This window comes from Hemisphaericaspora subhashii, assembly GCF_019202705.1.
Source record: "Hemisphaericaspora subhashii strain CBS 10753 chromosome Unknown scaffold33, whole genome shotgun sequence".
Classification (NCBI taxonomy): domain Eukaryota; kingdom Fungi; phylum Ascomycota; class Pichiomycetes; order Serinales; family Debaryomycetaceae; genus Hemisphaericaspora; species Hemisphaericaspora subhashii.
Genome location: NW_026057383.1, coordinates 76,095 through 91,740, shown reverse-complemented (window position 1 = coordinate 91,740; position 15,646 = coordinate 76,095). Strand labels below are relative to the sequence as shown.

The window sequence follows — 15,646 nt, the reverse complement described above, 5'->3', positions numbered from 1 at the left end:
AAAAAAAAAAGAAATTGGGATGAAAAAAAATTGCGGTGCGGTGNTGTCGTAATAGTCGCGAAACCGACATATTTAAAAGTAATGTCGTGACTATACGACAGCGGTGGGGACAATAACAGAGTCAATTTTGTTCTTCCTACTGGTAATATAATGCTTTTGAGTAAGACTAACCGATCTACATTTCATACAACAAGGTAACATAAACGGAGATATGTATAAAATGATAGATTCTGGAAAATGCAACCATGGCTCCTTCGCAATGTTTTAGTCTTGAATATAGACCATTCATGCATGACCATTTGAGTCAGGGACTGTCGTTGCAAGCGGCGATTTTTTGCACCCAAATAAAGACATAGAGAAGAATGCCTTACAATTGCAAACAATTTTTAAAGTACAATAAAAATGCTTTTGATATTCTTTCACAAATTATACAAAAAGATTTAATTAAATACAACCAAACAATTATACATTATATAGTTCCCCCAATTTTTCTTTTTCTCTAAGTAAAATTAAACTAAAAAAAATCCTTAAAAGACAGACCCACACTCACACACACTCTCTAACTATCTGTCAACTCAACTTATGATTTTATGCAAATAGTTGACCCCTCTTTAAGACGTTTCAAGTCCTCTTCACTAGCTTTTCCATTTCCATTCACAGCAGCAGGAGCAGCTGGGACGGCCCCTTTTCTATTATGTTGCATATGAGATTGAACTAAATGACCAGCGGCCAAAGCCGAACATAAAGACAATTCAGCAGCCAACACGGCTGATGCAACAATCTTAGCCAATTGTCTAGCATTATCACCAGGATTGGTTGGATGTGGACCTCTGACTCCTAATAATTCCAACATTGCCCCTTGTGGTTCTAAAATCGTTCCACCTCCAATAGTCCCAACTTCAATCGATGGCATAGAAACTGAAATTTGTAAATCACCAGTTACTTTATCTTTATTCATCAAGGTTATACAATTTGATGATTCAACATTTTGAGCTGGATCTTGACCACAAGCTAAAAATACAGCAGTGACGATATTTGCCGCATGAGCATTAAATCCACCAACTGAACCAGCCATGGCTGATCCAATTAAATTCTTGGAAATATTTAATTCAACCAAAGCTTCAACATCAGATTTTAGCACCTTTTGAACCACATCACTTGGGATTCTAGCTTCTGCGACAATCGATTTCCCACGACCTTCAATCCAATTTATGGCAGCTGGTTTTTTATCAGTACAATAATTCCCGGAAACTGAAATCACTTCCATATCATCCCAACCACATTCTTCAACCATATATTTCAAGGCATATTCAACCCCTTTGGAAATCATATTCATCCCCATGGCATCACCAGTAGTGGTTCTAAATCTGACAAATAATAAAGTTCCAGCTAAAGCAGTTTGGACATGTTGTAATCTTGCAAATCTTGAAGTTGAATTAAATGCCTTCTTAACAGTTTTTTGCCCTTCTTCAGAATCAATCCATAATTTAGCTTGACCGGCACGAGCCAAAGTTGGGAATCTAACACATGGACCACGAGTCATACCATCACGAGTCAAAACAGTAGAAACACCTCCACCGGCGTTGATTGCTTTACATCCTCTCATTGTCGATGCGACTAAACAACCTTCAGTAGTAGCCATTGGGACTTGATATGGAGATCCATCGATAATTAATGGACCAGCAACTCCAACGGGTAATGGCATATAACCAATGACATTTTCACAACAGGCACCAAAAACACGATCATAATCATAGTGTAAATAAGGTAATCTGGCAGTTTCTAAGACTGGGACATTGGCGATTTGGGCAATTGCTTTACGACGAACCATGACGGCACGGGTATTATCTTGTAATTGTTTTTCCAAGGCGTATAATGGTAATTTCCCATGTACTACTAAAGAAGTAACTTCATCATTGGTTAAGGTTCTGACTTTTCCTTTCTTCATAATATCAATGCATTCTTCTAATGGAAGTGGTTCATCGGTTGAAGAACGGAGTTTTTCATCAATTTCATATTCAACTTTTTTGGCTTGTTCTTCTTTTGGTCTAGCAATTTCTTGTTCAATTAATTTTTGAGTAGCTGAACTTTGATATCTTGATGCATTCAAGAAATAAACATTGACAACAACTGAAATTGCAAATCCAAATAAAATGAATTTAGAAATTATTGAATCCATAATTGCATCACTAAATTTCTTTAAAGCGATAAATAATAAATCTTCAATTTGAACCAATGTACTTAAAGGCATATAATATCTAGTTGGTAACATAGTAACAATAGTTCCTTTTTCTCCAATATCAATTCTTTGAATAATTTCATTAGCCAATCTAGGAACAACATCCGCATTGTTTATTGAAAATGGTGATTCATCACTTGAAGTATTATATAACCAAGAACTACCTAACCACATAGCATGGAATGCGAAAAATCCAATACTCATAGCTACTTTGAATGATAATACTGAAGTATCAGTCTTTGTGAAGAAATTAGTTTCATTTGGATGTTCAATAGTAGATGATTGTTCAGCAACTCTAGCAGCTAGTAATGAAGAAACTCCTTCTTCTTGTAATGCATCTTGTAAATCTTCAGTACGACGAGCACGATTAATTTCAACTTTTAAACCTAAAATTGCTGAATAGAAAGTATAAACTAATAATAAATCAAATGATAAAATCAAACAACTCAAGATACAAAAGTTACGTAAACCAGTTAAATGGTTAGCATAAATTGCACATGAAGCTAAAGCACCAATAACAACAGCATAATCTCTTAAGATGGAAAGGGTATGGGACAGAATGGCATTTGAAACAATTTTAGGAACTTCTTCAGTACTTATAGTTGATTTTGTTTGAATTCTACCTGCAATTGAAATTTTATGTTTAAATCCAATAATTGCAACCAAAAATGGAATACCTTCAGAAAGACTTAAAAGTGAAACTTTAATATCTAATACTTTAATGGAAGTGAATAAAGCAAATAAAAATGCAAATATTGAAGATGCTAAAGTTGAAAAGGCTAACCAAAATCTTGAACCAAATTGTCTCATATCAATAAATACTTTAATTAAAGTATACCACATGGCAAGATAAGCAACAAATATTAAAATAATATCGAAATTATCAGCATTACGAATAGCATCTCTAATATTAAAAATACCATTCTTAAAATAATCATAATATTTGGAAAATCTATGAGATGATCTAACTTTCCAAGTAATACCATCATCTGAAACAATTTTATCTAAAGAATTTAAAGAAGATTCTAAATTGAATTGAGGAATTATAACCATTGGTTGACCATCATCACCAAGAAAAGAATCTGTTATTTCAGGTACATCATAATTATGAACTTTTTTAAATTTTAATGGACATACAGTATATTGAGTAACATCATGAGGATAATTTGATAAATCGTCAATTTGAATCCAATCATCCTTAATATCAGGCAGATGATAATAATTTATACCTTCTTGTGAAGTACTGGATGAGTCTGGAACATATTCCTCTACTATAGATAAATAAGCAATTGAAGCTAGTAATGAAGGAATGATTATAAATTGAATAGGACGATGAGCCGCAGTTTTGGCTATAGTGCTTGTTGCTTGAGTAATGAAGCTAAGCATATTTCTGTGGAATATTATTACTTCTTCTTTATAAATAAGTCCTTTTTGAACTTTGGAGGGGATATTATAAGTGGAATACTATCAACAGACGTTTTCCTACTTCTTTTAAGTTGAGTTGAATCTAACTGAATAAAGTTATAAAAGTTGGTTGGTAGTGTGCTAATTAAGTAAGAAAGAAAAAAAAAGTTGGATCTGAAATTTTTCGTTCGCTTCCAGTCGGTGGTCTGGCAGTGTAGTAGTAATTTTAATGCGAGGGAAAACGGAAATTGATTTTGGTTGCACAAACGAACAAAATTTTATACGACGAGGAGGAGGAGGAGGTGGAGTAAAAGTAATTTAAGGAGGAGAATTGGGAACAAAAACTTAAATGAATGGTAGGATTCAGTTGGATTTGGATTATATAGCTAGTTAATATATGATGAGTTCATATACTTTTGAATAGCAAAATGAAATAGCTAATGGAATTCTGTTTATTGGTTGGAAAAGAAAGAATGTGTGTATGTTCCTGTTTGTAGCCGTTTGTTTGTTTAATGGTTGTGGTTCAAAGAAAGATTTTTTTTTTTAGAATTTAAATTTAAACTTTTTATCTTATTGTTCTTTTTTCTTATACGACGAGAATTTTTTTAATATTGTTGGGAAATATAAATTCATAATTAACCGTTAATGCAACCCCCCCTATCTTTTACAATTTCTTATTTACGTCACTATATAAACCCCACCTGGAATTCTCATTTAGTTTCATTTGATGAAAATCTTTAATTAGTAATTACCAAGAATTTGGCTTTTATTATGAAATACTCCTCATCACTTTTGCCGGCTTTGTGTACACAATTGGACGTGGGCTGATTGGATATGGTAGCCCAGTATATTGTATTACATGAAACATCGATAGCAAGATAACCAGAATCAAATTATGAAAGGGAGTTCTCATTATGTTATTGCTGTTTGTATATTAGCATCGTAATGTTAACTACAAATTTAGAGACGTCTACTACTTGATTAGTCCATGCAGATTAAAACGGCTTATTTTTGGCTGCAAAAACGATTTATTTTTTGATACCTACTGAAACAAGATGCAACGGTCGCCCAACTGAAGTTGGCGGAATCCTACTTTATGTCAATCCAGTGGAAATTTCATTGCATAGATCCTTTTAGATCTAAGTTTTAGATCCAAGTATCCTGATGTTACAGTTTCTCGAACTGGAAAAAATTCGGCATGACGAATTAACTTTTGCGACGCGTCTTCTATTTTTTTTTTTGCTGCCTGATTTAGACCTGCGTAAGGTTTGAAATGGCTGCAAAGAACCACAATTTTCAGAAGCTTCATTGAACAATGGAATTTGGTTAAATGACAATCTAATCTAACAAGAGAGAAAGTCTGTTGATTCTTTATTTCACAAGAAATTTCTTTATCAAGAAGGCATGTAAGCCCAAATTCTTGACCATTTGGAATTCTTGGCTCTTATTGACAGGCGGAGGGGTGACATAGGAAGTGTGCACTCCTCATTCGCTACACAAATAGAGACTAATTAAATGCACTAAATAATCATATATTTCAGATGATAAGAATGCCTACATACCTATAAAATTAACTAGAAAAAAAAGCCTCCCCGTGATTTCCTTCAACCATATTAGTTTATCGATTAACTGGTTCCCTTTTCCTTAACTCTCAATACCTGAGAAACAGAATCTATAACAGTTCTATCAAGCGGAATATACTTCAACCCCAATACCTCATTGCTTTTATCAAACTGATCAATTGCAAACTGTGAAACGTCAACCGAAACATCGGGTAAATCATATTTATCTGGGAAATATTTACTAATAAGCTCAACTAATAAATCGCTAGTTGATTTCCCATTCACCGCAACTAATCGTTTCCCAACTGCTGCCCCCGAATTAAAAGCGACTATAATTGCTCTAGCAACATCCCTGACATCAGTAGTAGGAAGTCCAAATTGTGGGATTGGATCTTCCTTTTTGAGAGTGACTAATTGACAAAGGAAATTACTTGAGGAAGGCATTGGGTCAGTAACATCTTCATCGAACACTAATGGACCATATGATCCACCAGGTAAGATTGTTGATAATTTGAAATTTGGATTCTCGGTTTCAACGAATTCCCAAACCAATTCTTCGGCAATTCTTTTGGAATAGCAATAAGCCAACATTTTATCCGATTTTGATTGATCGAAAGTTAATTCATGCCAAGTGTTGTCTTTAAGTGGATGTGTGGTATCAAATAATTTATTTGGTGGCTCCATGACGAAGATACTAGACGCATAAATAACTCTTGTAACCTGAGGAGCATGAGTTTTGATCGAGGCAAAGACATTTTTGGCGAAGTCAACAGTAGGTTTAATAATCTCATTTTCTATGTCGTTTCCGGACGTTGGTGGAGTAGCAAGATGTGCAACAACTGTGATATCTGGATGTTGTTTCAAGACTTCATCAATTGCTCCTTTGGATTCTAATTTGGGAACTACTTCAAGTGTTAAGTTTTCATTGTTGAAAAGTTTGGAATACCTCTCCGCTTTCTCCTTTGTTCTAATCGTCCCAATTACTTTATAACCAGAGAGTAAAAGTTGTTGAACAAGATGTTGGGCGATATAACCATTTGCACCCGTGACCAAAACAGTAGTAGAAGACATCTTGGTGTTTGCGATAATGATAAAATCAATTGAATTTGGATCCTATCTTTGGGATTTAGAACTCATATTTATACCTTTACTCCGCTAACTAAACATGCGGATAGCAGCCTCTAACGTACTCTTTCAATATTTTCTGATTGGTTGTCAAAGAAGGAACCGACGGAATGGGATCATTCCCTTATATAGACGGTACTAATCTACCCCACTAAAAGAGCCCCCCTTTTCATACGTTTTTGCCAATCTCAGAATATTTTTCGGTAGTAAACCCTATAACCGTCGCAAGCGAATAGTCCTTAGTAAAACCGATGAGAGCAAGGATAATCACCGATATAATCACCGAACTAATCACCGAACTAATCACCGTGGATTTATGCATTTCTCAACAACAAGCCCTGATCAGCTTAATACCTCAACTTACATCGGTATCCTGATGGGGTAGATATACTCCACCTCGTCAATCTGGGCTATGATTAGGAGAAAATGCTTGAGTTTTGTCGGCGTTCCCTTTTAGGAGGGTATTATTTCCGTCATAAGTATACTATATGTCCCATCACCAATGTCATTTGGGCACAATTACACCCGGCTACTCTCTCCTGGAAACGGATTTATCCCCTTGTCAATTATTTGTGCTTAATCGTCTGCCGGTTTTTATATTTTCGACAGCATATTGGACGGGAGGTGGAATCTTTCACTCCCTTTATTCAAATTTGTGTAACATTTTATCTAACTACAATCCCTTCACTATTCGTAGTCCACAACCATATATAGCAGCTTGAACGTATTCATGCAACTTTTCAGACATGGAGCAAACTGATCAGAAATGATAGTGCACTACTAATTAATTGGTAGTTCTTTAACACATAGGTTGGTGCAAATCCATTTCTGGTTGCAATAAAAAAAAAATTGGCTGTGAAAATTAACGGTTGTGGTAGTACAGGGAGATTGGGCAAAGAGAACAACTTATGCACCGAGTCTAGTGGTTAATATGAAGCGTCTTATAAGCTACGGATTGCTCCCTACAAAGTCATTTAAAAAAAAAAGTCAAATTCAATTATAAACTAAAACTAATATGCTAAAAATTAAAATAACATCTCTACTGCTTCGTTAGCATTGTTTATTTCAAAGAAACTAATTTAATATCAAAAGTTAATTCAGAGTTAGCTGGAATACCAGGTAAAGATTGAGAACCATAACCCATCTTAGCTGGAATGATAACTCTTCTTTCACCACCAACAGCCATACCAGCAACCCCTAAATCGAAACCTTTGATACATTCACCTTTACCTAAACCAAAGACAAATGGTTTACCAGAAGTGTTCTTGTCAAAGACTTTACCATTCTTTAATTTACCAATGTATCTAATACCAACCTTGTTACCAGATTTAGCAGTTGGTCCTTTACCGACTTTTCTATCTTCAGTAACAACACCACCTAATAAGGTCTTAGTTGGGAATTTCTTGGTTTCTTCTTTCTTATCTTCGGACTTCTTTTCTTCCTTCTTGTCCTTTTTAGCTTCTTTCTTATCCTTCTTGGATTCTTTCTTTTCAACTAAAGTAGAACCAGTTGGTCCTTGTTCTAAATCTTTAGTGAATTGAACAGACTTCTTGTCTTCCTTCTTAGCCTTCTTAGATTTCTTAGATTCAGCTTCTTCAGCACCTCTCTTCTTTGATGGCTTTTCTTCTTCTTCGAGAACTTCAATCTTAGATTGTTCTTCTTCGTCAGATTCTTCATCGTAGACGTCCATGTCAAGACCATGGATTATTTCATCTTCATCTGGGGTCAAGTCGTATTCATCTTCATCTAAGTAGTCTTCATCGTCAGAATCTTCATCAGCTGGGTGTTCGACGTAGTTACCAGTTAAATGAATTGGGTAAGAACCAGTAACGACAAAGTATACATCTTCATCTGGGGTGATGGTAAGGTCAATGGTTTGTTGGAATTGGACCTTTGGAGATAAAGTACAGAGAACATATTCTTCAACATCATCATCTTCTTCATCTTCATCATCTTCGTCTTCGTCATCTTCTTCGTCTTCTTCTTCTTCTTCCTCATCGGTCTTTTTCTTACCGGCCTTCTTTGGCTTTTCTTCTTTTTCTTCTTCTTCATCGTCTAATTCGTCTTCTTCTTCAGCTTCGTCATCTTCTTCAGCTTCATCATCGTAGTAATCTTCATGATCAACGAATGGATTAGATTTCTTTAAGATTCTTAAAGTAGATGGTTCTGATTTATCATCAACAGCTTCAGGATCAACTGCAGCTAAAGTTATTCTAATTGTAAGTGGATAATCATCTTCAATTGCTGGAGCTGGTTGGAATGGCTTTAAAGCTAAGTTATAAGTTGAGAGTGGGAGTAAATTGGCCATCTTTAATTAGTTCTATTCTATGAATTTCTACTGTTGTTAAAGGAGAATTGAAAAGAGAGATGAGATGAAAATTTCAATCTTTTTTTTTGTTACATGGAATATTCTGCTGCGATGAGATCTCTTACAAATTTGGATTCTCTTCGACATAGGAGTGTGTCGCGACATACATGGATCGACAACGTGGAGATTACAATGGATAACTTCAAACTAAGTGGCGCGTACAATGGATAACTACAAACTACGAGTAAAATGGTTTCCTTATTTCGTTTTTAACTGTATTAAATATACAAAGGGGTGGGGTTTGTGATGTGGAGGGGGGTACACCTATAAAAGAGACAAGTTTTCATAAACTAAAATTAACAAGAATAATAATAATAAATTGAACAAAAACAAATTTTGAAAAAGAATTAACCGTGATATTATATTATTATAAACATCTCTTTCCCGAAAAAGTATTTCCTCAATTATGTAATTTGATTTGGTAGTTTATACTAAAAAACTTAGAACTTTAATAAGTGTGGTCTGTCACCGCTCTTTAAGGAGAAAGAAGCAGATAAGTATTGTTTTAATAATGGGGTCTTCTTGATTTCAGCTAATAAAGCAGCATCAACAGATTTTTGATCAGCAACTCTTTCTTCCTTGATTTCCTTCTTTGGAGCAGCTTCGTTGAATAAATCAGCTTCAGATTTCTTTTGAGATCTGGTTAATTTTTCTCTGGCAAAGTATTCAACGTTGAATTTGGAAACATCAACACCTTCAACATTAACCTTGGTGGAGGTGGCAATGACGTAACGAGCATTGACTCTTCTTAATGGAACACCATTAACCTTGAATGGACCAGAAACTAATAAAGTGTTGTCTTCTAAGTTCTTTAAGTAAACAACTCTCTTACCTCTGAATCTACCGGCTAATAAGATTAAGACGGTACCTGGAACTAAGGAGGCACGTAATTTTTGAGGACGAGCAGTCTTTCTAGCTTGCTTAGCGACTGGAGCGTCTTCAGATGGGTACCACTTTGGAGCCTATAAAATATATTTGTTAGTATAAAATGTTCAAAATTTCTTTTTATAAAGGGAGACTTGGATTATGCATTTATGGAAAATGATTCAAAAATGATTCTTGTATTCCTATGAATGTGCACTCGGTTGTTTCCTTCTCGATGTACCTTAATAGGACCGTATGGTTGTGATAGACTTGGTTCTCTTCGAAGTCGATATGAAATCTTTAATAATAGTTGATATGTTCAAACTTGGTCTTTCGCTTTCCTGAATACAGTAAAACTGCTAAATCATAGCAGGCCATTCATAATTCATATGCTTGAATATGTCCTTCTTTGAATATTTTTCAAATTATCATATTGCAAAATTTTATCGAATTTCACTGAATTCCATCCCAGTACTAATTTATGATATTCCCGATGCTTATTTGTCCTCCTTAAATGCTCTTCCATTTGTTCATCCCCTGATGAATCCTCTATTATTCATTATAACATACAACTTGACTCATTGTTGATCTAATATTATGGGTGTTAGTTTCTACTACAAAAAGGTTCTATAAAATTTTGAAAAAGATTTTTTTTTCAGTAAAGAATTTTTCCTTCACTAAGCAGAATGAGTGTGAATGAGTAACAGAGACAGAGACTGTATGAGGGTTTCGCACTATCACCAATACGTTTAGTGCGATACTAACAATTTGTGTGTGACTAGAAAAAATGTAAAAAAAAATGATAGAAACAGTCGTGTGCCAACACAATTTTTCTGTTCATTATGCAGTTTATTTCTTAGTATTCACGTGATTGAAAAAAGCAGTCACAAATTTTTCATCGAATTCACGTGAATGTCAGCTGAATTGGTATGCGCACGCTACAAAAGCAGAAATTGGTGGAAGTGAATTACATACAGTTCTATTGAGTTAGATCTTTCTACTTACTATGAAAACTGTGCATCACTCAGATGGCACTCCTCTATGAAGTTTGGGCAATTCGCTTCTGCCTATGTTTTGATTTAGACCAAATGGTAATGGATCGTATGCAGAGCTTGCTCTTGTTCCAAGAACTGATTTTTTTACATCAAATCCACTCTCACGCTTTACTATTACAATGGCTGCAAAAAAATCAATGAATAATATTATACAAATGTACACACTAGAAACAAAAGGTTTATAAAATTTTACGAAAAGTATTTTATATTAACAACTACTTCTCCATTACCAGCATTTAAGGTAACATTCTCGCTAACGTTGACGTATTCCGATAAGATAATTGATGTCTTTCCCAATGAAACGTCCTTACCAAAAGTATGATGTTCTTTAACGTCAAAGATAATTTCACCAGCAGCAGAAGATCTAAAGGAGACACTTTCATCCCAATGATAATTCTTCTTTTCTTTGTCAAGCTTTTTATGCTTTGTCTTTATCAATTGCTTTTCTTTGGTAGAAGTCTTCAATGTAACCTTAACAACAACTGGATCATCAGTTTCAAAGCCACTGGCAGACACAACTGTAATTCTACCAGGAGCAGCTTCTGGTCCATTTATACTAGCCGCAAACACACTGGAAGCAACATCAATGCTACCTCTATTGTGTTGCGGCACACCAAGTCTTTGTGGTGATGGTAAATCTGCTTCGCGAACATTGGGCTTTGCTTGCTTTCCACCAACAGTTCCTTCTTGTTCTATTCTTAATTCTGCTTCATCTTTAGTCAAATCAAGAGTATTCTTTGACATAGGACCAGAACTTTCTCGACGAATCTTACCAGTGCCGGAACCAGCAGACCCGTTATTACCATTGGAACTTCCTGAACTAATCGATCCGCCATCATCCTTGCTTTTGCTCTTTCTTGGCTTCCTAAAACCCTTAATGAAACTGGTAGCACGGTCGAGACCCTCACCAACAGCATCTACACCTCCACCAATAACACTGGTTGCAGTACCAACACCTCCTCCGACAACATCAGTCGCCATGCCTACACCAGATCCGACAGCGCCAACAACATCTTCTGCCGCCTTCAAACCAGTATCACCAAGCAAGGCCAAATCGAGAACAGACAACGAGTCAGAAATCAATGGAGGTCTAATATATTCAGGTGTAAAAGTAATACGGAGTACTACTTCACCTTGAGTATCCAATTTAACAGAAGCCGGAGTTGCAGTCAATGGCAGAATTCTTGAAATATCAAGATTACCAACCCCAAGTAATTCATCATCATGAGTCAAATCCCAATCATAAACTTCCACGAGCAAGACTTGACGAGAACGAGATTTCATTGGGAATTCTATAGATTCATTCCATTCTGGATCTAATGACTTCCTCTTCTTGTCTGTCCTATGAATTTCAACACCATCGAGTTTAATAACACATAATGGATCGGATTTACCGTTGGAATCGACTGCCTTTAAGTTACGAGCTCCAATGATTTGCATGTTGATCTTACCGACGTCAAGAACTGTATCTAATGGTGCTAATTGGGCTAAAGATGGAATGAATTCCAATCTAACTTGAATGGAATTTCCGTCACCAAGATCAAGTTTGATTGGTTTGCTGAATGATTTTTTGTAGATGTCAAGCGTGTTGAATACTTTTTCCGCATACACGTCTTTCGCATTGGTAACCTCGACAGTCTTTGCAATACGGAAGACTAATAAGGAATTAGGCAAGTCACGTATAAATGTCTCTCCACTAGATATTGTACGTAATATCTTTCCATCGGATCTTGGAGAAACGCCAGAAGGATAGGAATGATCATCAAATAAGGTATGTACAAATACATCCGACTTAGTAAAACGTCCACTTATTAAATGAACAACCATATTCCCGGCACGATGTTTAATTGCCTCTTCCAATTTGATTTCAACCTTAGGTGCAACATTGGCTTGATCGTCAGTAAGCTCCATCCATTCAAATTCATCAGGAGTTTCCTTGTACATCTTTTCTTCCTTTTCTTGTCTTTCTCTATCACGCTGTCTCTGCTCTTCGAGATGTTGTAAGTATTCATCCTTATGTATAAGCTGTGATAATGAATATGCTGGAATGGTAGAAAAGAATGAAACTGAATAATAGATGGTCCCAATAGTTTCCTTGTTGAATAAAACAGGTTGTTCGATAATCTTGTCAGCCCCATCAAAATCCATCCAATATCCATCTTTATCTTTAGTCAAGAAATCTTGAATATTAATTGCAGCAGTACCCAACGATCTATCTTTTCCTTCAGGCTCAGCATCCATAATTTGTAACAAATAATGCTGATGTTCATTGGCAACTGGTAAGAAATAAACCGAATTCCAAACTGGATTAACCGTATCAGCAAAGGTAACAGTCTTGGCTCTCAATTGACCATTCAAAAGAACCTTAACATAAGGATCAACATACCCGACAGCTTCCAAGTTCTTAAGATCTTTAGCTCCTCTGATATGTAATCTCATACCACCAATAGATGCATTGTTGTGAGTCTTGACACCAGAATCCTCGTCAATTGCTAATGGTTTCCAATTGGCAGCAAGCCTGATTTTTGGGGTAGGTAAATCAGGACCAACAGGTTGACATTCAAACCATTCCTGTCCACGAGAACTTTCAAAAACTACATCTTGTAAATTGACTTGTAAATTTGCCACGACTTTATTGTCGACCGAATCTCTAACCAAGACTTGAATTTCAGTTTCTGATTGTTGAGTTATAAGAGATTCGAATGATTCTTCCCAGGATGGTTCATTGGTATCTCTTAAATGACGACAACTTTTAGCTAATTCGTTATTAACATAGATTTCAGCAAATGGGTTTAATATACCGATAACTGATTTGGAAATATCTAAATCACGAGCTTCATGTAATGTGAGCTTCATAAGACCAACTTCTGCATCAGTAATAGTTTCTTTGGATCCATCTTCATAAACAATTGGTGTCATGGTTGGGAAATATTTAATATCAAAATTCAATTTACCGACAACTTTACCACTTTGAGTGATTGATTTGTTTATATCCATTTGCAGTTGATTTTGCAATAATTCACCTAATGGAAATTCACATGTTCCTATTATTTGATCATCGGCTTTATCTTCAAGTAAATGGAAAACATTAAATTTCAAGAAATTTCCTTCTAATTGATTAATCAAGATATACTTAGTTTCCATAAATATTGGATCATTAATTAACTTCTTAGTTTTCGTTACTTCATCGATTGCAGCATTGTTAGCTACGCCTATTTGAACATAAGGATTGATACTGTTTGGTTTAGTTGGATTACCTGTCTTTAATTTACTTGCACGTTTAATGGTGACTGCCACAACACCAACTGCATTGAATGAGTTCCAAGACAATAACTCTTCAATGTCTAAATCATAATGATTTGGTGCATAAAACATTGGTCTCAAAGTCGCATGAATAATACCGTTAACAAATTTCGACAATCCTGGAATAAATGACATAATATCAATACCAAAAGTATCACCACCAACTGGCTTTAAAGCATAATCAATAACTGGAGCTTCTAAAAATTGGAACGAAAATATCTTGACGTGAGGGAAAGTCTCCGTAAGTCTCAATTTAACCTTCATTCTACCAGTCATGGCCATATCTTCAACTAAAATTGGTAATGATTTGGAAATGAATTTCTTCCCAACAGTAACCCCAAGGGCAACTTTTGGATCAACTTTCTTTTTGATTTCATTTTTAGTCATGTTGTCAGTATCATTTGGAGTGAATGAAAAGGCCCAATCCATTTCAATAATATTTTTACCCTTCTTGGTATAAGACGTAACGGAATCAATAGTCGGAGCTTTTGAACCAAGAGTAAATTCATCTAATGTTAATTTTTCAATTCCAAATCCTGGTGCTTGGTCTTTTAAAATTTCATTTGCTTGAAACATGACAATTTCAGACATGGCAGGCATATAAATATTCCAAACCTTGGCTAAGAATGCATTCATCCATTCCATGGTTTCCAGTTCATTTGATAATCTATTGATTGCTAATTTTCTGGCGATATCATCCCTGACATTACGATTGAATCTTCTAAATTCAGCTCGATAAACCGAATTGGTAAATAATAAGACTAATCCAAGTGATAGTATTCCACCACCCCATCGAGCTACAAACCAAGCAAAGAAACAAGTACCTATCATCAAAGAACAATTCCAATACCAATCAACAACATAATGGTCAATTATATAGGTTTCTACTTTTTTGGAGTTTTTTAAAATGGCTTGCTTGTCCTTTGCTGAAACAATTGTCCAAGACCCCACATTATTCCACGAGAAGGTAGTGTTGTCTCTAATTCTAATAAATTCCGGTTTCTCTTCTTCTTTCTCGGTTGGTTCAACCTTACCATTGATCACGTTAGTTTGCGTATTACCATTTGATAGATTACCATCGCTGACTTGAATTCTTGGGGCTTCAGCCTGCCCCTCCTTTTTCTTCTCCGATATTAGTTTTGATTGAGCCTACGTGAAATGTTAGTATATCATCAAATTAATGCATCGTCAACTTCCTTCTCTCGTACATTTAGATCTAATTGAATTAATTTGCAAACGTATACCAATGGGATAATATTGCTGTCCTGAATTGATTATAGGGGTACGGGAATCAAGGGAAATAGACAAGAAAAAAATACGAGCTGATTGGGGGGAAGGGGACTTGGATCAGCTGAAGGAAGCCTATACTGAGTTATACATACTTGATCCATTGACATTTATCCTGAATCGTTAAAAGGAGTCAATTGAGATTGCAATTGAGATTTAAATTCTTCTTTTTGAAGAAAGTAAAGAAAGATAAAACTTTAAAATGAGTTGTGGTTACGATTGCTGAGTTTTTTACAACCAAATTGTTCTCTGTATGGAAAAGGAAAATATGAAATTTTAACCAAGCCACACACAAAATGCAAAAACATGTAAAAATAAAATAATTGGCAACAATAAACAAAAACCTGTAAAGGAGAATTTCATCTTTTGTTAATTAGGGATATTTCCGTTTTTGTTACACTTTTACTCAATGGAACCTGTAAAAATATCTGAAGGCATA

The 15,646-nt window shown here is 35.3% G+C and overlaps 5 protein-coding genes across 5 annotated transcripts; all 5 read right to left on the bottom strand. All coding sequences in view use genetic code 12, as the record gives it.

The window, feature by feature from the left end:
• Window positions 1-580: 580 nt before the first annotated feature.
• HMG1 (hydroxymethylglutaryl-CoA reductase (NADPH)) lies at window positions 581-3,625 on the bottom strand (the record flags this gene model as incomplete). The annotated part of the gene is made up of 1 exon (XM_049409136.1): window positions 581-3,625. The coding sequence occupies one exon, from the start codon at window positions 3,623-3,625 to the stop codon at window positions 581-583; it is 3,045 nt and encodes a 1,014-aa protein (XP_049261643.1).
• Window positions 3,626-5,268: 1,643 nt separating this feature from the next.
• Window positions 5,269-6,276, bottom strand: J8A68_005104 (uncharacterized protein; the record flags this gene model as incomplete). The annotated part of the gene is made up of 1 exon (XM_049409135.1): window positions 5,269-6,276. One exon carries the CDS (start codon window positions 6,274-6,276, stop codon window positions 5,269-5,271), a length of 1,008 nt encoding a protein of 335 aa, XP_049261642.1.
• A 1,114-nt stretch (window positions 6,277-7,390) lies between these two features.
• On the bottom strand, window positions 7,391-8,638 carry J8A68_005103 (peptidylprolyl isomerase; the record flags this gene model as incomplete). Its single annotated transcript, XM_049409134.1, has 1 exon — window positions 7,391-8,638. The coding sequence occupies one exon, from the start codon at window positions 8,636-8,638 to the stop codon at window positions 7,391-7,393; it is 1,248 nt and encodes a 415-aa protein (XP_049261641.1).
• Window positions 8,639-9,138: 500 nt separating this feature from the next.
• On the bottom strand, window positions 9,139-10,144 carry RPL6 (60S ribosomal protein eL6; the record flags this gene model as incomplete). The annotated part of the gene is made up of 2 exons (XM_049409133.1): window positions 9,139-9,660; window positions 10,133-10,144. 2 exons carry the CDS (start codon window positions 10,142-10,144, stop codon window positions 9,139-9,141), a joined length of 534 nt encoding a protein of 177 aa, XP_049261640.1.
• A 662-nt stretch (window positions 10,145-10,806) lies between these two features.
• J8A68_005101 (uncharacterized protein) lies at window positions 10,807-15,311 on the bottom strand (the record flags this gene model as incomplete). Its single annotated transcript, XM_049409131.1, has 2 exons — window positions 10,807-15,069; window positions 15,303-15,311. The coding sequence occupies 2 exons, from the start codon at window positions 15,309-15,311 to the stop codon at window positions 10,807-10,809; spliced, it is 4,272 nt and encodes a 1,423-aa protein (XP_049261639.1).
• Window positions 15,312-15,646: the final 335 nt, after the last annotated feature.